This window comes from Phyllobates terribilis, unplaced genomic scaffold (genome assembly GCF_046119375.1).
Source record: "Phyllobates terribilis strain yellow unplaced genomic scaffold, ASM4611937v1 Scaffold_1__5_contigs__length_1240528914, whole genome shotgun sequence".
In the NCBI taxonomy this organism is placed as follows: Eukaryota; Metazoa; Chordata; class Amphibia; order Anura; family Dendrobatidae; genus Phyllobates; species Phyllobates terribilis.
In genome coordinates, this window is record NW_027362761.1 from 619252369 (window position 1) to 619277236 (window position 24868).

Below are 24868 nucleotides of genomic sequence, written 5' to 3' on the forward strand. Positions count from 1 at the left end.
GAAGCTTACGAGCAGTATCATGCGTGACCTGAGGCCCCAGAAAAACGCTTTTTAAGGTCCTAAGAAAAAGACCTGCATTAGCCACAACCGGGTCATTCTGTTCCCACAGTGGAGTAGCCCACTCCAGAGCCCTGTGGGAGAGCAATGAGATAACATAACCCACTTTGGCTCTCTCGGAAGGAAATCGTGCCTCCATCATCTCCAAGTGAATGGAGCATAAATTTATAAAACCCCTGCAAAATTTACTGTCCCCAGAAAATTTCTCCGGGAGAGCAAAGCGGGGTAATGGAGCACTTGCAGCGGTGGCAGCCGAGTTTATCATGTTGGCTGCTAGAGAAGCCGCCTGGGTAGCTACTGCAGTGGTATCAGCAACCGGGACCGTTTGTTCCAGAGACCTGAGTCTGGTCTCCAGTTGCTGTATATAACGCTGCAGCTGCTGGTTGTCGGCCATGTTCGGCAAGACCCTGGCGCTCAGATACTGTTAGGAGGGCGGTTGCGGACAACTTTATTATAATGGAATGCAACCGACCCCGGGGTCCGCGATGCAGCCTGGAGGACTGCTGCCGAACACTTTCCGGGTGGAAAGTAAAGTAACCAACTTAAATGATAGACCCTTCCGTGATATACTGCTCACAGGAACGGGTATAGCAGTTCGCTCTATCTCCGTTAGCAGTGTAGCACCCCGAGGACTCGGCTGCTACAGGGGTATTGCACCTCAAACCAGAGGTGTGATATTCCACTCCCGGGTAAGGAGGGAGTGTGGACCGGGGCTCAGTAGGCTGCATGCACCACACTCACCCCATTTCCGGGGGACAGATCAACGGTACTCCCACCAGATAGATGTGCAGGTACGACAGCGTCTGTCCCTGGCTGGAGTGGGGAGGGGGGAGGAATATCCCGGTGGCGTAGGAGCAGACAGGGGAGGGACTCTGGGCATAGGTAGGAGCCCATTGGGTGCTGGTCACCTGGGCTCGGGTGTCAGGAGGGAGGTATAAAAGGTGGGCACCATCTTAGATGAGTAGTCAGTTCAGAGAGGAGCTCAGCCAGAGAGAGCTGACAGGGAGCTGTTGCTCAGTCTGGGCCCAGCTCCAGAGGCAGGCCTGGAGTGGAGGCCTGAGATAGCAGAAAGAGAAAGGAGAAGGAACAGAAACACCAGGAAAGGCCCGGAGACGCAAGAGAGGAGGGAACCCTGAGATCCCACGAGATAACGGGTGAAGGGTTGGCAGAACAGGGTGCCGGATCCCAAACTGGTGGAGGCCAATTATCCTTAGCCAAGAACCGGAGGTCGTGGTCAAGTCTTGGCGCGACCCCTCACCATATCCACCAGGAAGGCATACCGGATAGGGTCAGGGAAACCGGGAAAGGTTTCGCCACCAAAAGGCCCGAGGGAGCTGGACAAAGGTGGGTCCCTGGTGGGGACGGCCAGAGAAAGGAAAGAGAAGGGAGCTCTGATCCACACTCCGGAATTGCCTGGGAGTTGACCGAGTCCTTCCCCTGGTGAACGCAGCACGGCTCGGGTGGTCACTCTTGGCCGAAGTGATCTGAACACCAACAGTGAGTAAAGCTTTGGAAACTGCACTTCAAGCCTCTGTGTTTCTTCGCCGCACCTGCACCATCAGTACTGGGACACCCACACCATCACTCCCATCATCATCTCCACTGTAGCTGCCCTGAGGCAATACTCCTCCCGTGGGGAGTCATCCCACTCTCAGCTGCACAGATAACATCAGCCTCAGCGGTCTGCAGTGCAGCGGCGGTCCCTACTGACCGCAATCCACGGGTGGCGTAGTCGAACTCTATAACATCTTATTTTATTCTAAATTCCGCCACTTAGTTTGACACCCTGGGCACGGACCGGGTCACCGCCACGAGGACTACTACCCCTATCAGATCCGGCTCCGGGTATTCCCCGCATGCGCAACGCTGCCCAACATGGCCCAGGGGGCGCGTCAGCAGCACGAGAGATAGGCGGAGAAAAACTATCTGTAGTCCTGTTAACTGCACAGGGACTACAGTGGCGGCGCTAGGATGCGTATGTGACTACGCCGACAGGGAACACGTGCCTCCAGCCGGCGCGCTACCGGACAGCAGGATATCACTCCACGTGTCTGATAGACGATAGCCGTGAACAGGACGTCTGCAGGCTGCTCGGGCGGGGTGTTAGGCGACCCCTATGGCTGAGCCAGACTGCCAGACGAAGCTACCTGCCTCTATGGAGCTAACCTGCCTAGCGGAATCTACACGTGGCACAGACGTCCACACAACAGCATCATAAGCTCAAATGATCTGAGCGCACTGCCATGTTTATGGGCGGGCCTTTTAAAGTTTAAGTCCTGCCCCACTGTCGCACCATTGGTGAAGACACCCGTGACCAATCAGGCGGTGCCAGGTCACCGGGTCAGGTGGGTGCCAAACCACCAATCATGATCCGCAAGGTCACGGACATGCTCAGTGCGAAGCATTTTAGTAATAATATAATCTATAGTATCACTGACTAATCTATAGTAATAATATAATCTATACTAATACCCAATATAATCTATAGTAATAATATAATCTATAGTAATACCCAATATAATCTATAGTAACTGACTGTAGTCCACAGTAACACTGACTAATCTATGGTAACACTGAGAATTATCTACCTCTGTCTATAACACAACACTGTCTACAATGTTCCCATAGATTAAGATCTCTGTCAGAGATGTAATGGTAAGATGGGACCAATATCTAAAGCGTCTCTTGACAGTTCTTCACACCAAGCTGCTTGCCTATTGCAGATTCAGTCTTCCCAGCCTGGTGCAGGGCTACAATGTTGTTTCTGGTGTCCTTCGACAGCTCTTTGGTCTTCACCGTAGTGGAGTTTGGAGTGTGACTGTTTGAGGTTGTGGACAGGTGTCTTTTATACTGATAACAAGTTCAGACAGGTGCCAGTACTACAGGTAATGAGTGGAGGACAGAGGAGCCAGTACTACAGGTAATGAGTGGAGGACAGAGGAGCCAGTACTACAGGTAATGAGTGGAGGACAGAGGAGCCAGTACTACAGGTAATGAGTGGAGGACAGAGGAGCCAGCACTACAGGTAATGAGTGGAGGACAGAGGAGCCAGTACTACAGGTAATGAGTGGAGGACAGAGGAGCCAGTACTACAGGTAATGAGTGGAGGACGGAGGAGCCAGTACTACAGGTAATGAGTGGAGGACAGAGGAGCCAGTACTACAGGTAATGAGTGGAGGACAGAGGAGCCAGTACTACAGGTAATGAGTGGAGGACAGAGGAGCCAGTACTACAGGTAATGAGTGGAGGACAGAGGAGCCAGTACTACAGGTAATGAGTGGAGGACAGAGGAGCCAGTACTACAGGTAATGAGTGGAGGACAGAGGAGCCAGTACTACAGGTAATGAGTGGAGGACAGAGGAGCCAGTACTACAGGTAATGAGTGGAGGACAGAGGAGCCAGTACTACAGGTAATGAGTGGAGGACAGAGGAGCCAGTACTACAGGTAATGAGTGGAGGACAGAGGAGCCAGTACTACAGGTAATGAGTGGAGGACAGAGGAGCCAGCACTACAGGTAATGAGTGGAGGACAGAGGAGCCAGTACTACAGGTAATGAGTGGAGGACAGAGGAGCCAGTACTACAGGTAATGAGTGGAGGACGGAGGAGCCAGTACTACAGGTAATGAGTGGAGGACAGGGGAGCCTCTTAAAGAAGAAGTTACAGGTCTGTGAGAGTCAGAAATCTTGCTTGTTTGTAATTGACCAAATACTTATTTTCCACCAAAATTTGAAAAAATTTCTTTCTAAATCAGAGAATGTGATTTCCAGGATTTGTTTTCTCATTTTGTCTCTCATAGTCGAGGTCGACCTATGATGTCAATTACAGGCCGAGCTCATTTTTGTAAGTGGGAGAACTTGCACAATTGAGGGCTGACTAAATACTTTATTTCCCCACTGTACTTACCTGCACAACTTGCAATATCCAATATGTGGGATACACGACAGATCCTGAAGGTCCACATCAGACAACATCTATCAGATAAATAACATTATACTCTTAAGGGAATCCAATACAGGTATAAGGACTTTAACTCCAAAAGCAAATATGAATACCAAAAATGTGGGCCTAACAAAAAAGCCCCGATGACCAGAGATTTTAACCACAAAATATATTTTATTCAACACATATAACATTAAAACAACATGCAAAGAGGAGACACAATATTTCATAAAGTGACATGTGGCTGTGTAAATCAATATTATATAATTAGATAGTCCTAATGTCAAATGCCTAAAGGAACTCCCTGGGAAATTGTACAGCCCTATATATATATATATATATATATATATATATATATATATATATATATATAATGGTAAATGTACAACATGGGTTACATAGTCCTTAAGGTAGGTATGGAGAACAATTCCAAACCTAATGTCTCCACAAATATACCCAATATTCCAGCAATTTTTTATTATTGAAATTACATATACTTACAAGAAAGGAATGAGTATAGAGTGTGTGTCCCCGTGCCCCCACGCGCGTTTCGCCCTTACTTTGTCAGGGAGCATGTTTTTGGGTAGTGGGGAGTTTGTTTAAATAGGGCACTCCACACAATAACAGTTGTAAATGGCCGTAGCTCAAATGAATAGCGTGGTGCCAGAAGTGTGGAAATAGCACGTGTCTCCAACGGCGCATGCGCCACCGCTCGTCACTTCCTGAGGAACACTTCCGCCCACCGACGGTAGAACACAAGCGTACCACCACTGTCTAGCAGTGGCAAGTATGCAGGTGCGCCCTGGGTCAAGAGGTCAAAGGTCCAGGAGTGACAGCGGCGCTCATGCGCACAGACTAACGGCAGGTAAGAGAGGACAATAACTAACATTAATAAAGGAAATCAACAAGGATACACAAATAACATGGTGTGCTGCAAGCTAAACAATCCCAATACGGGCATACGCTCAATATAAATAATAATATATAAAACCATCATTGATGAGTATATGCCATAGTGTATAATAAAATACCCCCAGTAGATGAGTAAGTGCAGGGAATATATATAAGATCAGCACTGACCAATATGTAATAGTGAAGCGTAGACAGGTTACAAAATAATTAATGTCAATCTTTGCTCTAATTATAGAAGAATATACAAAAATTATACCCAAAACTAAATGTCTATATAAAGACATTGGGTGAAAAAAGGGATAAAAATATACCTTAGCCGTATAAGGAATATTGATATCATGCACCTTATAATGTGCACGGTATCAATCAAGTGATGTAAAGCTGGGTAAGTGATTAGATGAACACATCAAAATATCCAAATCCAATATTATATATAAAACCATTTAAGATGTAATTACCACCATACCTCACATAACCCCAGTAATCCCTCTAAATCTAAAAGATCATTTAACTGTACAGTCTAAGCACACCATATTAATAAAAATGTCCTTCCTCATTTCGGCGATCCACCAAAAACAAGTAATGAAACGTCCAGCAATCATGAAAGTGAAGAACGTCCAGTGTCCAGCCGATGACAAGAAAAGGGGCCTCCATGCCTCAGGACCATCAGGGATCAACCAGGTGAGTACCGTATAACACTATCCAAACATCAGACCGGCCCACACCCAGACACTATCCAAACATCAGACCGGCCCACACCCAGATCAGTGTGCCAGTTCTTCAGCAGAACCCTCCTGAGTCAGACTACATCATCTAAAATCTAAGAAAAAAATGTAAGGATAAAAACATACCAACACTAATTTAAAAAAAACCTAAACACCCATAAAAAAAAGTAAAGAGGGTCACCACATGAGTTACAAAAAAGACCCAAAACCAAAATTTTCGTTCAGACTGGAAGGAGTTATGGTATTGAGCCTATAAATCCAGAGGCTCTCTACCTGTGAAAGGACCTTGAACAGGTCTCCTCCTCTAGAACCCAATGATACCTGATCCATCTCTTTGATCTTCAAAAACCTTGTATCACTATTGTGGAGATGTTTAAAGTGTCTTGGTAAGGTTTTTACTTCACAATCTTCCTCTACAAGTTGTGCTCAAAAGTTTACATACCCCGGCAGAATTTTTCCTTTCTTGGCCTTGGTTCAGAGAATATGAATGATAACAAAAAAAATTTTCTCCACTCATGGTTATTGGTTGGGTGAAGCCATTTATTGTCAGACTACTATGTTTTATCTTTTTAAATCTTAATGACAACCAAAAACATTCAAACGACCCTGATCAGAAGTTCACACACCCTGGTGATTTTGTCCTGATAACATGCACAGAATTTGACATAAATGGGTTTGAATGGCCACTAAAGGTAAAATCCTCACTTGTGACCTGTTTGCTTGTAATCAGTGTGTGTGCATAAAAGCTGAGTGAGTTTCTGGGATCCAGACAGACTCTTGCATCTTTCATCTAGCCACTGATGTTTCTGGATTGTGAGTCATGGGGAAAAAAAGTTTTTTTGCTATCATTCATATTTTCTGAAACAAGACCAAGAAAGGAAAAATTTTGCTCGGGTATGAAAACTTTTGAGCACAACTGTGTATCCTTAGATTTTTGAATATCCCTCATGTGCTCTCGTACCTTGACCCTAAGTTGTCGGGTGGTCATGCAAATTTTTTGGCAAGGGCATTCCACTAAGTAGACCACCCCTTTAGAACAACAGGTCAAAAACCAACTGATAATAAATTCTCTAGTTCTATCAGAGTTGAAGAATTTTTTACTTTTGACCAGGTTTTGACATGCTTTACAAAGCCCACAAGGGCAAAAGATTTTGATGTGGTTGGGAAAGGAGTCTTCCTTGATTTTCCCTTTTTTGTAATGGCTCTGGACAAGTAGGTCTTTCAGGTTTTTAGATCTTTTTGCAGTAATGCTTGGTTTATCCATGATTATTCGTCCGAGAATAGGATCCATTTGGAGAACCTTCCATTGTTTACAAATAATGTTGGTAAATTCCTTCCACTGGCTAAAGGAAGTAATCAATCTCACTTGGTCGGATGTTTCCATTTTTTTCTTTTGATTGTTATTGTAAAGCAACTGATCCCTTGAGATGCTTTTTGCCCTATTGTATCCTCGCCTGATTGCCCTATGACCGTACCCCCGTCTCTGAACCTTGAATATAGGTCGGCAGCTTGGTTCTCAAAATTTTCCTCCGTAAAGCAGATTCCCTGTAAAGCATGTCAAAACCTGGTCAAAAGTAAATAAGTTCTTCAAAATATTGGCATGACCACCCGAGAACGTAGGGTCAGGGTACGAGGGAACATGAGGGATATTGAAAAATCTAAGGATATAGAGGAGGATTGTGATGTAAAGACCTTACCAAGACATGTTAAACATCTCCACAATAGTGATAAAAGGCTTTTGAAGATCAAAGAGATGGATCAGGTATCGTTGGGTTCTAGAGGAAGAGACCTGTTCAAGGTCCTTTCACAGGCAGAGAGCTGCTGGATTTATAAGCTCAATACTGTAAATCTGTACGGTCTGAACAAAAATATTGGGTTTTGGTCTATTTTTGTAACTCATGTGGTGACTAGTGTTGAGCCACCCCCGTAGTGTTCGGGTTCGGTTCGGTTCGTCGAACACCGGGATGTTCGAGGAACTGTTTGTCGAACTGTTCGTCGAACACCTTAGAACACCGTCGAACACCGTTAAAACCAATGGCAGGCAAACAAAAACACATAGAAACACATAGAAAACACCTTCAAAGGTGTCCAAAAGCTGACAAACTGCTCAGAAGACGCTTTCTTTAAAAAAGCCGGCCGGCAATTCAGCAGCGGCATACACCGGTACCCGACAATTTAGACAAAAAGGAATAGAGCCTCACACATAGATTAGATAGATAGAAACATGTCAGTCACATATATATGAAGTACAGTGACAGTGTTGCTTACTCTACTTGTCATTTAGTGTAAAGGATTTATTAAAAAATATAATAGTGTTTTCATGCACTGTCTCTTTAAAAAAGCCGGCCGGCAATTCAGCAGCGGTATCCGACAATTTATAACAGACAGAATAGAGCTTCACACATAGATTAGATAGATAGAAACATGTCAGTCACATATATATGAAGTACAGTGACAATGTTGCTTACTGTACTTGTCATTTAGTGTAAAGGATTTATTAAAAAAAGTAATAGTGTTTTCATGCACCGTCTCTTTAAAAAAGCCGGCCGGCAATTCAGCATCTGTACCCGACAATTTATAACAGACAGAATAGAGCTTCACACATAGATTAGATAGATAGAAACATGTCAGTCACATATATATGAAGTACAGTGACAGTGTTGGTTACTGTACTTGTCATTTAGTATTAAAATAAAGGATTTATTATTAAAAAAAATTGGCGTGGGGTTCCCCTTAATTTTAGTCTCTAGCGGAGGTTAAGCAGACAGCTGGGACAGATGTTTGAAGCCTGGGAAGGGGGTAATACCCACGGAGCTTCCCAGGCTACTAATATCAGCCCCCAGCTGAATACCTAGCCTTTACTAGCTATTAAAATGGGGGACCCCCCCAAAAAAATGACGTGGGGTCCCCCCTAATTTAATAGCTAGCAAAGGCTAGGCAGACAGCTGGGGGCTGATATTAATAGCCCAGGAAGGGTGCCATGAATATTGGCCCCCTCCCAGGCTAGAAACACCAGCCGTCAGCCGCCCCAGAAATGGCGCATTCATAGGATGCGCCAATTCTGGCACTTAGCCTCGCTCTTCCACGCTGCCCTGGTGCGGTGGCAGGGGGTAATAGGGTTGGGGTTGATGTCAGCTTATAATGCCAGCTGACATCAAGCCCAGGTTAGTAATGGAGAGGCGTCTATAAGACACCCCCATTACTAACCCCATAGTCAAAGTTAAAAGAAAACACAAACACCCAGAATAAAGTCCTTTAATTGAAATAAAGACACAATCCTTTATTGTTCTAAATTAAACCATACTTACCATCACGCCCATTCCAGCTGAAGCCAACGATCTCCTGCAATAAAAGAAAAATAATAAAGCAACATCATCCTTACCTTTCCATGGTTCCCACGACAGCTTCAGCTCTGCTACATCGAGATGACAGGCTGGACCGCAGCAGAACGCCGCCATCCAGCCTGTCATCCCGCAGACACTGAGAAGCGCAGGCTTGCTTGCGCTCTGCAGTGTCTGGCTGTGACGGCATAAAGATGAGACGAGTTCATGTCCAATGAACTCAGCTGACCTCCTGCACGTCACTGACAGCGTGGGAGAATTCTCCTGCACTCAGCGCTTCAGCGTGAGAATTCTCCCACGCTGAAGCGCTGAGTGCAGGAGAATTCTCCCACGCTGTAAGTGACGTGCATGAGGTGCGCCGAGTTCATTGGACATGAACTCGTCTCATCTTTATGCCGTCACAGCCAGACACTGCAGAGCGCAAGCATGCCTGCGCTTCTCAGTGTCTGCGGGATGACAGGCTGGATGGCGGCGTTCTGCTGCAGTCCAGCCTGTCATCTCGATGTAGCAGAGCTGAAGCTGTCGTGGGAACCATGGAAAGGTAAGGATGAGGTTGCTTTATTATTTTATTTTTATTACAGGAGATCGTTGGCTTCAGCTGGAATGGGCGTGATGGTAAGTATGGTTTAATTTAGAACAATAAAGAATTGTGTCTTTATTTCCATTAAAGGACTTTATTCTGGGTGTTTGTGTTTTTTTTAACTTTGACTATGGGGTTAGTAATGGGGGTGTCTTATAGACGCCTCTCCATTACTAACCTGGGCTTGATGTCAGCTGGCATTATAAGCTGACATCAACCCCAGCCCTATTACCCCCTGCCACCGCACCAGGGCAGTGGGAAGAGCGAGGCTAAGTGCCAGAATTGGCGCATCCTATGAATGCGCCATTTCTGGGGCGGCTGACGGCTGGTGTTTCTAGCCTGGGAGGGGGCCAATATTCATGGCTCCCTTCCTGGGCTATTAATATCAGCCCCCAGCTGTCTGCCTAGCCTTTGCTAGCTATTAAATTAGGGGGGACCCCACGTCATTTTTTTTGGGGGGTCCCCCATTTTAATAGCTAGTAAAGGCTATGTATTCAGCTGGGGGCTGATATTAGTAGCCTGGGAAGCTCCGTGGGTATTACCCCCTTCCCAGGCTTCAAACATCTGCCCCAGCTGTCTGCTTAACCTCCGCTAGAGCCTAAAATTAAGGGGAACCCCACGCCAATTTTTTTAATAATAAATCCTTTATTTTAATACTAAATGACAAGTACAGTAACCAACACTGTCACTGTACTTCATATATATGTGACTGACATGTTTCTATCTATCTAATCTATGTGTGATGCTCTATTCTGTCTGTTATAAATTGTCGGGTACCGCTGCTGAATTGCCGGCCGGCTTTCTTAAAGAGACGGTGCATGAAAACACTATTATTTTTTTTAATAAATCCTTTACACTAAATGACAAGTACAGTAAGCAACACTGTCACTGTACTTCTTATATATGTGACTGACATGTTTCTATCTATCTAATCTATGTGTGAAGCTCTATTCTGTCTGTTATAAATTGTCGGGTACAGATGCTGAATTGCCGGCCGGCTTTCTTAAAGAGACGGTGCATGAAAACACTATTATTTTTTTTAATAAATCCTTTACACTAAATGACAAGTACAGTAAGCAGCACTTTCACTGTACTTCGTATATATGTGGCTGACATGTTTATATCTATCTAATCTATGTGTGAAGCTCTATTCTTTCGGTTCTAAATTGTCGGGTACCGGTGTATGCAGCTGCTGAATTGCTGGCTTTTCATGTTTCACTGTTGGCACTGTTCCCATCGATTTGGGCAATCACTGTAATGCCACAACCACCATGGCTGTGGCATTACAGTGAGTGGCAGACAATCCCTGCATGATTGGTGCTCTAAATAGCGCCAGACATGCAGGACACGCTTTTGGTGCACGAACAGTTATCGAACATAACCTCGAACAGCCGAATTTTTTGCAAATCGTTCGGGTTCGTCGAACAACTCGAACACCGCCCAAAACAGCTCGAATTTGAGATTGGCGAACAGTTCTAGTCGAACACCGCTCATCTCTAGTGGTGACCCTCTTTACTTTTTTATGGGTGGTTAGGGTTGTTTTTAATTATTGTGTTGGTATGTTTTTATCCTTACATTTTTTTCTTAGATTTTAGATGATGTAGTCTGACTCAGGAGGGTTCTGCTGAAGAACTGGCACACTGATCTGGGTGTGGGCCGGTCTGATATTTGGATAGTGTTACACAGTACTCACCTGGTTGATCCCTGATGGTCCTGAAGCATGGATGCCCCTATTCTTGTCATTTGTCGGACACTGTAATTTCAATAATCAATATAGAATATTGGGTATATTTGTGGAGAGATAAGGTGTGGAATTGTTCTCCATACCTACCTTAAGGACTATCTAACCCAGGGGTCTCGAACACGCCCTACAGGCAACTTCATGCGGCCCGCAGGCACCATAGCCCCCGATCGCAGCCCGGTCCAGGAGCTGCCGGCAGCTGCGCTTCAGTTCAGTGTATTGCCGCGCAGAGACCGGCTCTCTGCACAGCAATACCAGTGTCAGCCGCCGGCCTATCAGAGGTCAGCAGCTGACATCTGCGTCCCAGCGCAGCGGCGTATGACGTCCCTGACACGCGCAGATGTCATCTGCTAGCCTCTGATGGGCCGGCGACTGACACTGGTATTGCTGTGCAGAGAGCCGGTCTCTGCGCGGCAATACACTGAACTGAAGCGCAGCTGCCGGCAGCTCCTGGACCGGGCCGCGATCGGGGTCTATGGTGCCTGCGGCCACAGGTGCAGAAAGGACGCCAAGGGAACGGAGGACAGGTGAGAATAATCTTTTTTTTCCTCTTGTATGTGTAGAACGGCACAAGGGACAGTCCTCCAAGATGGGGACCAGGCTGGGGACAGTCCTAAAAGATGGGGACCAGGCTGGGGACATTACTACAAGAGGGGGACCAGGCTGGGGACATTACTACAAGAGGGGGACCAGGATGGGGACATTCCTAGAAGATGGGGACATTACAACAAGATGGGGACCAGGATGGAATATTACGACAAGATGGGGACCAGGCTGGGGACAGTCCTAAAAGATGGGGACCAGGCTGGGGGGGACAGTCCTAAAAGATGGGGACCAGGCTGGGGACAGTCCAAAAAGATGGGGACCAGGCTGGGGACAGTCCTAAAACATGGGGACCATGCTGGGGACAGTCCAAAAACATGGGGACCAGGCTGGAGACAGTCCTAAAAGATGGGGACCAGGCTGGGGACAGTCCTAAAACATGGGGACCATGCTGGGGACAGTCCTAAAACATGGGGACCAGGCTGGAGACAGTCCTAAAAGATGGGGACCAGGCTGGGGACAGTCCTAAAACATGGGGACCAGGCTGGGGACAGTCCTAAAACATGGGGACCAGGCTGGGGACATTACTACAAGAGGGGTACCAGGATGGGGACATTACAACAAGATGGGGACCAGGATGGAATATTACGACAAGATGGGGACCAGGCTGGGGACAGTCCTAAAAGATGGGGACCAGGCTGGGGGGGACAGTCCTAAAAGATGGGGACCAGGCTGGGGACAGTCCAAAAAGATGGGGACCAGGCTGGGGACAGTCCTAAAACATGGGGACCATGCTGGGGACAGTCCAAAAACATGGGGACCAGGCTGGAGACAGTCCTAAAAGATGGGGACCAGGCTGGGGACAGTCCTAAAACATGGGGACCATGCTGGGGACAGTCCAAAAACATGGGGACCAGGCTGGAGACAGTCCTAAAAGATGGGGACCAGGCTGGGGACAGTCCTAAAACATGGGGACCATGCTGGGGACAGTCCTAAAACATGGGGACCAGGCTGGAGACAGTCCTAAAAGATGGGGACCAGGCTGGGGACAGTCCTAAAACATGGGGACCAGGCTGGGGACAGTCCTAAAACATGGGGACCAGGCTGGGGACATTACTACAAGAGGGGTACCAGGATGGGGACATTACAACAAGATGGGGACCAGGATGGAATATTACGACAAGATGGGGACCAGGCTGGGGACAGTCCTAAAAGATGGGGACCAGGCTGGGGGGGACAGTCCTAAAAGATGGGGACCAGGCTGGGGACAGTCCAAAAAGATGGGGACCAGGCTGGGGACAGTCCTAAAACATGGGGACCATGCTGGGGACAGTCCAAAAACATGGGGACCAGGCTGGAGACAGTCCTAAAAGATGGGGACCAGGCTGGGGACAGTCCTAAAACATGGGGACCATGCTGGGGACAGTCCTAAAACATGGGGACCAGGCTGGAGACAGTCCTAAAAGATGGGGACCAGGCTAGGGACAGTCCTAAAAGATGGGGACCAGGCTGGGGACATTACTACAAGAGGGGGACCAGGATGGGGACATTCCTAGAAGATGGGGACATTACAACAAGATGCGGACCAGGATAGAATATTACGACAAGATGGGGACCAGACTGGGGACAGTCCTAAAAGATGGGGACCAGGCTGGGGGGGACAGTCCTAAAAGATGGGGAAAAGGCTGGGGACAGTCCAAAAAGATGGGGACCAGGCTGGGGACAGTCCTAAAACATGGGGACCATGCTGGGGACAGTCCTAAAACATGGGGACCAGGCTGGAGACAGTCCCAAAAGATGGGGACCAGGCTGGGGACAGTCCTAAAACATGGGGACCATGCTGGGGACAGTCCTAAAACATGGGGACCAGGCTGGAGACAGTCCCAAAAGATGGGGACCAGGCTGGGGACAGTCCTAAAACATGGGGACCAGGCTGGGGACAGTCCTAAAAGATGGGGACCAGGCTGGGGACATTACTACAAGAGGGGGACATTACAACAAGATGTGGACCAGGATGGGGCATTACTACAAGATGAGGACATATCTATAATATGGGGCCCAGTATGGAATATTATGACAAGATGGGGACAAAGATGGGGGACATTACAAGATGCAGACCAGGGTGGGGCACATTACTACAAGATTTTGGCAGAAAAACTTCAAAATAAAGCATGAAAAAATATTTTGCCACTAAAAATGCTGCTTTATATCTAAACTAAAGTAAACAAAAAAAAGTTCATGTTTTATTATCACCACATCCGTAACGACCCAAACTATAAAAAACAAAACAGCAAAAATGTTCAAAAGGTGCATAGAAAAAAAAATGGTATCACTAAAAGTGTCACTTTGTCCTGCAAAGAATGCGGCCCCTCAAATTAAATTTTTTCCGTGTGCGGCCCATATAGCCAGCCGAGTTTGAGACCCCTGATCTAACCCATGTTCTAGATTTACCATTATGTATATAGGGCTGTACAATTTCCCAGGGAGTTCCTTTAGGCATTTCTCATTAGGACTATCTAATTCTATAATCCTGGTGATTGATTTGCACAGCGCACATGTCACTTTATGAATTATTGGGAGTATATGGCCCTATTATTATTTGCTCTTATATGTATTTTACTAGTATTTAATCATTTTAAGGATATTAATGAGGTGGATGGTGTATCCTTTTTGTTGGAGCACTATGCTGTTTTAATGTTGTTATATGCGTTGAATAAAATATGTTTTTTGGGGTAAAAACTCTGGTCATCTGGGCTTTTTTCTTTAGGCCGACACTTTTTGATATTAACATCTATCAGATGCCAAAAATAAGTTGATATTCAAATGTTCCACAACTTCAAGACATTTCTCAGAGGAAGATCATGGTGATGTCTCCTCTTGTAAAAGCAAGGGTATTGAAAGTGTTAATAAACCCATTAGAGGAAACTTTTGAATGGTTAGTCATGGTGGATTTATCTCTTACAGACTAGGTTCCCCGACAAGATATCATTTGTCACTATGAATGAATTATCCTCGGTTGGTTTTTCTATACGTACCATTACATATATTTGTATGTTGGATTTGTTTCTTGAATTTTGCTTTTTTATGTTTGATTTATTTCTTATGATTTATCTGCCATGACCTTTATTCTCTTTCATTATTTCGGAGGAATCATGTGCTTCTTAGGATATGACAAAACACGCTTACCTGTTCACAGATTTATTTGCTATGACTAAGGACAACTGTCTGAAATGCATTTGCTAGCCATAATCAGCATTGGAATTGCGACTTTTTTTTTATCTCTTTTTGGAATAATGTTTTTTTTTATTGAAGATTCCGATTCTGGAATCCAGTTTCCTTTTTGAAGTCCAGTTATGAACATTGTTTTTTTTATGACAGAAGTAGGTCTTATAGTTATGGGAAACATATTTTCGGCATCATGGCGAAGTGGCGACCGTAATTTACTTACATCACTTTGAAGTCTGCTCATCAGCCCGACTTAATATTGGCCAGATGAATAATGTTAAATATACCATATTACCTATTTATAGAGATGTGACATGCAGAAGTAGTGTTGTGCTTCAAAAGCATCCAGCAACTAGAGGGGTTAACACAGTCACATGAGACAGGGAGTGTTTAGCAGAGCCCCAGGGGGATTGTGGGGAACTTGTTTATTTGTCTGGCTGGAGCCTAAGAGAAAGGTGGTGTGTGATCTGCATCTCACAGAAGGCAAGTAAACATAATTCAGGTCAGGAGGGAAACTAAACATGGGTCAGATAGATTCCCTGAACTAAGAGTGCAGAGTATTATGAGGCAGAAAGATAAGGACTGGAAGGACTGGACTCCATGCAGAATAAAGAAGGCTGTGGACTATTGAGTCCCTTTGAAGAAACAGCCTGTGGTTGTGTATGCATAGAAGTGTGCTGCAAAGAGATCTAATCTGTGCTGAATTATGCTACTGAAGAGACTGCTGTTACTGTACCTGCTTTAATAGATTGTACTGTGGTGAAGCCTGTTGCTTCAAAGAGTTAAACGGTACTGGCCGTACTTGATTAAACTCCACTGTTCAACTGTTTATGAAGACTCTTGTCAGATGTGTCTAGTCAGCAATTGAATCTATCGTGTGCCTGAGAGAATCTGCAGCCTATGGTCGCCCTGAGTAACGGTTCCCCCAGGATTCCAACGAATTCATGAAACCTGTCTTGCCATATCTGAACTTAGAGACGTTCTTGTAACACAGAGCTAAAATCATGATAGGAAATATGGCATTAATATCTCCTGACTGCGACCTTCAGATATTCTGAAGGTTGGGGATCTCCTCATTTTTTGGAATCAAAGCCGCATCCCATTGACCAGCCCCATCTGAGGGGAGGTATTTGGGTTGACTTGTATCTAATAAATGCAGATTCTGAAGTATAATCAATGCTCAGTGCTGGGAGATACAGCTCGCTGTGGCAATGCACCATGTTCCAAATGGAGCGCTTCCCTCCGATAAGATCTGCGCCATTACCATGATATCAGGTCTAGTAATTTTCTTATTGTTAGGCTTACCAGGTGAGGTGAATCCTCCAAGCTCAAGGTTGGGGTGGGCACATGGAGCACGGGTATCAGCACAGCAGGTAGGTGAGACACGGACAGCCAAGAGAGAGGATACCACAAGTAGGCAGAATGCTGGAGACTACAGGCAGCCAGAAGACATCAGGAAACCGCAGGCAGGCGGGCAGAGTGCTGGAAACTGCAGGCAGGTGGAGGACATCAAGAAGCTGCAGGCAGGCAGGTGGAGGAGTGTAGGGAGCCATAGACAAAGGCAAGATGTCCAGGAGATCACAGGCAACAGCTGAGCCGGTCAAGGTGTGTAGATCAAGCCACATACTAGCAACACTAAAGTCTGAAAGCAATACCAAGACACAGGAGTGAGTCTCAGTGAGCCTCATAAAGGTCCAGGCTGATGCTCACATTGGATCACACTGAGCTATCTGCAATGCCTGGTGTGGAGTACAGCAAAGTCTAGTTTACTGGGGAGAGGGAAGTAGGGCACGTATCAGGGACATGTGCGTAACAGTATCCCCTCTGTTAGGGCCCTTCTCAGATGAATCCTTAATAGAAAAAAGCAGATGCTTAGCATGAAACATCTTAAATAACATTGGAGCATTCGAGTCCATTATAGGTACCCAACATCTCTCTTTAGGACCAAAACCCTTCCAGTTGATGCCTCTATGGGGAATAGCAATGTAAACCATGCTGTGCTAATGTAATCTGTGCTGGTGTTTGGTCAATGGGGGATGATTGTTACTTCCCATAGTCTAGAGATATCTGCTGCATACAATCTCCCCATAGGAGCCTCCGAGCCTTACCGGATAGGTGAGGACACCCCTTCATGTGGTAACATTCCTCCATCCTCTACACCGGTCACCATCATCCTCTCTCCAGAAGCTGCTATCGATGTCTCTCCTCCTTCGTTTCTCCTTTTGATCATCTCCAAATTCATCTCTTTCAGAGTTTTATAGCTAAAGAACAAACAGATTTCTGGGTCGGCAAAGAGTTATACGAAAGACATCGCAATCAAGAGTGGAAATGGCCGAAAAACTATGACATGTGAGTCTTGTGCTGCCCTCTGTTACTTGTGTAGATACCTGAGCCTACATAGGATGTACACAGCTCCACCTGTCGCTCATAGACTCCGGCCTCGAGACATCCCAGATACGGCAGCAGTTATACGAGGCTCAGCATTAGACCTCACTCACACAAGCGTATAAATCTGAAGAGTGCAATCTGATAAAAAAAAATCAGTCTGCCCTCGGACCAATGTTATACAATGAGGCCGTGTTTCTTCTCAGATGTATTGGGCGTGCTGCGATTTGACCTTCGAAAATGGATGTGAGAAGAAAATCAGATGCCGTACGGACCATCGGTGACATTCGATTTTTACAGATACGTTAACAATTCTGGGAAACGGTAAATGATTGTGTAAAAGATTAATAACAGTCGAGTAGTGATGAGCGAGCATGCTCGTTACTCGAGATTTCCAAGCATGCTCGGGTGTTTTCCGAGTATCTTCAGCGTGCTCGGGTGTTATGTTTTAGTCACTCCGGGCTTATGATTTGTGACTGTTTGACAGCTTTAATACATGTGAAGAATGCCTGTTTCTTACACATTCCTCACATGTATTAAAGCTGTCAAACAGTCGCAAATCATGAGCACTGAGTGACGAAAACATAACACCCGAGCACGCTGAAGATACTCGGCAAGCACGTTAACAGAACATACTCGCTCATCACTACAGCTGAGTAAAAGAACAGGTTGTATACGGATGACAAGGGAGAAAAAATCCTCCCACTCTACTGGATGAGAATGGGAGCGATTATTTATATGCCAGTGTGACCCCAGCCTATAACTGATGTCTGATTATAATGAGGTCGTCTATTATAATATTGTGACTTTATATCAGTAAATGGGACAAATAGGAGCATGACCCCGGCGGTGACTGACCGGCCACACAGGGACAAGGTGATAGTCACAGACTGACCTCTGCTGGTGCCGGCACCTCCTGGATCCTTCCGTCTTGGCTTACACGTGGCACCAGCACCACAGGTCTGGAGTTCATGAGTCTTTGCTTAGGGTTGGCCATTGACAAAATGAGTTAAAGAAAAGCAGGGTCTGGTCTACCCCGACTAATGACTAATTGTGAAACACTGCGGTGTCACCACAAACTGTTGCATGCATTAATCTTGTCTTTTGTGTGGATGACACAATACTGGTTTAACCCATTAATGTCCCAGGATGAATACAGAGAGAATTCAGGAGCTGTGACTCATTCAGTATCTACATATAACTGCAGTGACTGGAGCTGAGCTCTGATTGCTGCTGTTTACCACTTAGATGATGCTGTAAATGTCTGATAGCGGCATTTAAATAAAGCAATACCCGGTAAATGTACGATCCGGCTACCGTCAGCCAATTGATTGGTTACCATGGCTATGTGAGTCCTGCTAAAGGCTCCCATCACTGCCATCTTGTTACTCAAGTGAAGTCCAGCCCTAGGAGCATATGGTGTACAATATATACTGTGGTTGTGCTGTATATAAAACAAGCACATAATCCATTGTACACATAAAACATTTATTTAATGAAATAAACAATACATAGGACCACAATTACACAGAGGAAAAAATACCCCGAAAATGGACACCCGGGGGTGGGCAGGTAAAATATTAAATGTTAAAGAGACACCATATATAGTTAGCCAACCACAAAGTATACCAGTCCTGCATTATTGGTAATCAAATGCATATAATAAAGTGCATAGTGCAATAAATATTAACCCAAGTGGGTACATGTATAAAGATATTATCAAAAATGAACAACAGATGGTGGCTGTAAATCCACCTATAGGATAGATATGGCATGTAAATCACAAAGATGTGTCACAATAATACAATAAAATAATAATAAATTTGCTACCTGCCAATCCCCCAGATCTGACGCGCGTTTCGCCAATGGCTTTAACCAGGCATTTGATTACCAATAATGCAGGACTGGTATACTTTGTGGTTGGCTAACTATATATGGTGTCTCTTTAACATTTAATATTTTACCTGCCCACCCCCGGGTGTCCATTTTCTGGGTATTTTTTCCTCTGTGTAATTGTGGTCCTATGTATTCCTTATTTCATTAAATAAATGTTTTATGTGTACAATGGATTATGTGTCATATTTATAGGTTTGCATAGATTGGAGGACATATAGTCATAATTGATTTTTTATTTTGGATTTATATAAAACAAGCAGTCAAAGGATCACAGGTTCAACTTCCCTAAGGGGGACAAAAAAATGAATAAATCTAAAAATTTAAAATTTGAAACGCCTCCTTTGTGCCCATTAAAGTGAAAAAAATGTGTATTTGGTATTAGCACGTCCGTGAAAGTTCAATCTATCAAAATCCAAAATATATTAAGCCATATAGTAAATGACAAAAGGAAAAAGGAATAAAAATGCAAAAAATAAAGCAAAATAGACATTGTATGTACCCGGAAAGGCTAACAACAAAAGAATCCCCTCGTCAGGTGAAATATAAGCCCCTACTTGGGGCCATTGACAGAAAATAAAGCACATTACAAGTTTCAGAAAATGGCATCACAAACCTCGGTTAGTTTTTTGCAAACTTCTGAATTCTTTTTCACCAGTAAAAAAAAAACGATACAAGTTTGATATCGCCACCCGGAAGAGCGAAACCAAACTGACCTGCAGTATCGCTTTTATGGGTTTTTCTCTTACCATACAATAAACATCAGAAAATAAAAAAAAACGAAAAAACAATGATGGAATTGCAGGTTTTTTCACCATTTAGGGAACTTGGACTTTTTTCCCATTTTTTCAGTTCATCACATGGTAAAATAAATGGTGATAAAAGAAGCCCTCATACGGTATTGATGGGAAAATAAACAGGTTCCGGCTGTTGGAGGAAGCGCCCCCATCTGCCATGTGGAGGGGCTGCGCATAGTCAGGCTTTCAGATAAGGCCATGTTCACACGTTCAGTATTTGGTCAGTATTTTACTTCAGTGTTTGTAACCCAAAATCAGGAGAGGAACAATCAGAGGAAATGTAAGGTGCCTCAGCGAGATAGTCGTGGGCGAGCTGTAGCCCCTGCTCGCTCTGACAACCTACAGACAATTCGTGTCCTCCCTCTGTTGTGTGGCTGTGTATGTGGGGCTCTCCACTTACTTCAAACCATCCGATCGCGGCTGTCTCCAGGCATTTCTCTTCTGGGACCAGGGCAGCAATAATTCAGAGGACACGAGGTTCTTAACCATAACTTGAACTTTACTTGGGGAAGAGGAATATGTACAGTATTTACAGGCAGATATAATGGATAAGGCCCGACAGGTTATTCTCTCCCTCAAAGGCGCTGGCAACATCTTCAGCCCTGGTTCCCTCTTTAAGTGAAGCATCTCTGTGACTCTAATATCTAGCCCAAGAGACTCTTCTGTAATACCAACAGTGGTCTGGATCCGATATCGCCCCCACGTCTTAGCCTGGAGTCCTATTTATCTTCTTCTGCTTCCTGCAGACTAGAAGTGCCCCGGGTCCTCACTACCTCTGATGAGTTTCTCCGGCCGGCTAACAGGACTCTTGCACAGGGAGACTTCTGCACTGTTGATCCCACTGTCTGAGGGTATGGAGCTCCTGTCTACCCTAGCAGCCACATATGTTCAGACTGCCCGTACAGGTCACTGTCCTATCTCTTACTCCTTATCACTTCCTTCTTCTGGAAAACTAAGCAGAGATTTTCCTAATATGCCCACCCTCTGTGAGCTGTCATCATACAGCATTAACCCATCACTGTGTGTAACACTGCTAGCAGACTCAACCTAACATCTGCACCCGTGACAGTGGCATCTTGTGGCTGGTTACAGGTACTGCAGCCCACAAGGAATTATGCCAGGAACAAGCTCTATATCACTCAAGGCTTGATCAGGGCACTAAGTTTCCCCCTCTACTCTACTGACTGGACCACTGAAGCTAACCCCTTAGCTTGGCCTACCAACAGTTCAGAGAGGTCTAACTACGGGAACACTTTCTTTAACTACTTCAGTGCCAAAGGAAGGCTACGTCCTTCCCCACTATTACATTGCCCGACACTTTAATGTTGGTCGTCCCCGGCCACACTAAACAATCAACAAAGATCAGCAACTATGACATCATATCACATTGCTATATTTACTAAAACATTTTAGTACATGACTGGTCCTGAAGTCGTCTTCTTGGATGGGAGACCGGCCCTTCTCAGTTAAGGGCCCCGGAACAGCAATTCAGGACAGTCCATTATCAACTTTTCAAAGCTTCTCAGAGGTACCGGTCCTTCTTGGTAAGGACCCTGGAAACACAGTGTCCATATCCATATTTTTAAGACAGGTCAACACCTCAATAGCCCCCAATCTCCTTCAAGGGCTGCATTCTTAGGCACACAGTCACAGGTAACACCCCGTGAGTCTCTTTCTTCTTGGCCTTAGCGGGGATCACCGGTTCTTCCCGCTAGGCCGCAAGTTTCTTAGATTTGGAGGATATCCATCCTCAAGGTGTGCCTCAGTGTTTCAAATTCCAGCAGAAAAAGGCGCAACAAGCGCAACAAAAATAAAAATAAAAAGTAAAAACAAAAAGAGCAGCTCTCCTGGGCACACAACTTTAGTGCTGCTTAAGGCCTTTCTCGCCTGGGAGGTAGGGGAACAGTCCTCCATATATATTTTATCTCTAACTCAATTCAACATGGGGCACTCCGCCCCCATTGGGTAACAGTCCCAGAAACTGGACCACCGCTGGTGGGTCCTGATAAAGGAAGAGGTGAAAGGTCAACGGACCTTTTAGCCAGCTAGCTCACTTCTTCCGGGCCTCCCCCAGTTCCTTCATGAAGGCAGCCCATGCTGCAGATGAAGGTGGCTTCTTCCACTTCCAAGGCTGATCGGGGTATCTGCTAGGCCCGGGGTCCTCGTTCAAGGACGTAGCACTGCCACAGCTGACCTGGGTAGGGCCGTAGCTGGTCACTGTAAAGTGATGAACTTCATGACTGGCACCAGCCTGAGTCTCTCTGGCAGTTCCTTGCTCCACTGCCTCAGCCCCTCCTGGGTATTTGGCTGCTTAGTCAACGTCGGGTGCCTCACTGGGAGAGTCGGCCCTGCTGCCGCTCGAGAAGACTTCCTCCTCTTCATTCTCGATGTCTCCCCACTGCCGCTTCCTGAGTTCCTCCTCTTGTGAGACACTGGCCTTGGGAGGGGATAGGAATCCTTTAGGGGCTTCCCTAGCCCAGCGCTGCAGAGCCTCTCTCTTGGCTCTTCGTTGGAAGACTTCCTTATCCTTCTCAAGGACATCCTCCCATTTGTACGGACGGGTGAGCGCAGCCGCGTACCACCCCCTGGAACACTCGCATTTGACAAAGTGGACTATGTCCCCCACATGTAGGTTGTGGAGACGGTCGGGCAGGTAGTCGCGCTTGATAACCTCACGGGTGACGAATACCTCGTGCCCAGTCCACTGCTCTTCTAAGAATCCATACCCCTCACGGATATGGAACTCGAGGACTCGCTAGCAGACTCAACCTGACATCTGCACCCAGGACAGTGGCATCTTGTGGCTGTTTACAGGTGCTGCAGCCCACAAGGAATTATGCCAGGAACAAGCTCTATATCACTCGAGGCTTGATCAGGGCACTAAGTTCCCCCCTCTACTCTACTGACTGGACCACTGAAGCTAACCCCTTAGTTTGGCCTACCAACAGTTCAGAGAGGTCTAACTACGGGAACACTTTCTTTAACTACTTCAGTGCCAGAGGAAGGCTACGTCCTTCCCCACTATTACAGAAAAATATAACAAGATTTCTTGCTTGCATTCCCCCTACTCTGGAACTCTCTTCCCCAACATATCAGACTCTCACCGACCGTGGAAACCTTCAAAAGGAACCTGAAGACCCACCTCTTCCGACAAGCCTACAACCTGCAGTAACCACCACTGCACCATACCGCTCCACGACCGGCGCTACCCTCACCTACTGTATCCTCACCATTCCCTTGTAGCCTGTGAGCCCTCGCGGTCAGGGTCCTCGCTCCACCATACCGCTCCACTACCAGCCCTACCCTCACCTACTGTATCCTCACCCATCCCTTGTAGCCTGTGAGCCCTCGCAGGCAGGGTTCTCGCTCCACCATACCGCTGCACGACCAGCCTTACCCTCACCTACTGTATCCTCACCCATCCCTTGTAGCCTGTGAGCCCTCGCGGGCAGGGTCCTCTCTCCTCCTGTACCAGTCGTGACTCGTTCTGTTCAAGATTATTGTAATTGTTCTTGTATGTACAGTACAGACCAAAAGTTTGGACACACCTTCTCATTTAAAGATTTTTCTGTATTTTCATGACTATGAAAATTGTACATTCACACTGAAGGCATCAAAACTATGAATTAACACATATGGAATTATATACTTAACAAAAAAGTGTGAAACAACTGAAAATATGTCTTATATTCTAGGGTCTTCACAGTAGCCACCTTTTGCTCTGATGACTGCTTTGCACACTCTTGGCATTCTCTTGATGAGCTTTAAGAGGTAGTCACCGGAAATGGTCTTCCAACAATCTTGAAGGAGTTCCCAGAGATGCTTAGCACTTGTTGGCCCTTTTGCCTTCACTCTGCGGTCCAGCTCACCCCAAACCATCTCGATATGGTTCAGGTCTGGTGACTGTGGAGGCCAGGTCATCTGGCGTAGCACCCCATCACTCTCCTTCTTGTTCAAATAGCCCTTACACAGCCTGGAGGTGTGTTTGAGGTCATTGTCCTGTTGAAAAATAAATGATGGTCCAACTAAACGCAAACCGGATGGAATAGCATGCCGCTGCAAGATGCTGTGGTAGCCATGCTGGTTCAGTATGCCTTCAATTTTGAATAAATCCCCAACAGAGTCACCAGCAAAGCACCCCCACACCATCACACCTCCTCCTCCATGCTTCATGGTAGGAACCAGGCATGTAGAGTCCATCCGTTCACCTTTTCTGCGTCGCACAAAGACACGGTGGTTGGAACCAAAGATCTCAAATTTGGACTCATCAGACCAAAGCTCAGATTTCCACTGGTCTAATGTCCATTCCTTGTGTTCTTTAGCCCAAACAAGTCTCTTCTGCTTGTTGCCTGTCCTTAGCAGTGGTTTCCTAGCAGCTATTTTACCATGAAGGCCTGCTGCACAAAGTCTCCTCTTAACAGTTGTTGAAGAGATGTGTCTGCTGCTAGAACTCTGTGTGGCATTGACCTGGTCTCTAATCTGAACTGCTGTTAACCTGCGATTTCTGAGGCTGGTGACTCGGATAAACTTATCCTCAGAAGCAGAGGTGACTCTTGGTCTTCCTTTCCTGGGACGGTCCTCATGTGTGCCAGTTTCTTTGTAGCGCTTGATGGTTTTTGCAACTGCACTTGGGGACACTTTCAAAGTTTCCCAATTTTTCGCACTGACTGACCTTCATTTCTTAAAGTAATGATGGCCTCTCGTTTTTCTTTACTTATCTGCTTTTTT

At 45.8% G+C, this 24868-nt stretch overlaps 1 protein-coding gene across 1 annotated transcript in view; it reads left to right on the top strand.

Annotated features, from left to right (window-relative positions):
* LOC141154086 (uncharacterized) overlaps nt 1-24868 on the top strand; it is a 61110-nt gene that overhangs the window by 31505 nt on the left and 4737 nt on the right. The window contains exon 4 of the mRNA XM_073639573.1: nt 17317-17414. Within this exon, the coding sequence (XP_073495674.1) occupies nt 17317-17414 (98 nt within the window). The remainder of the gene's footprint in view (nt 1-17316; nt 17415-24868) is intronic.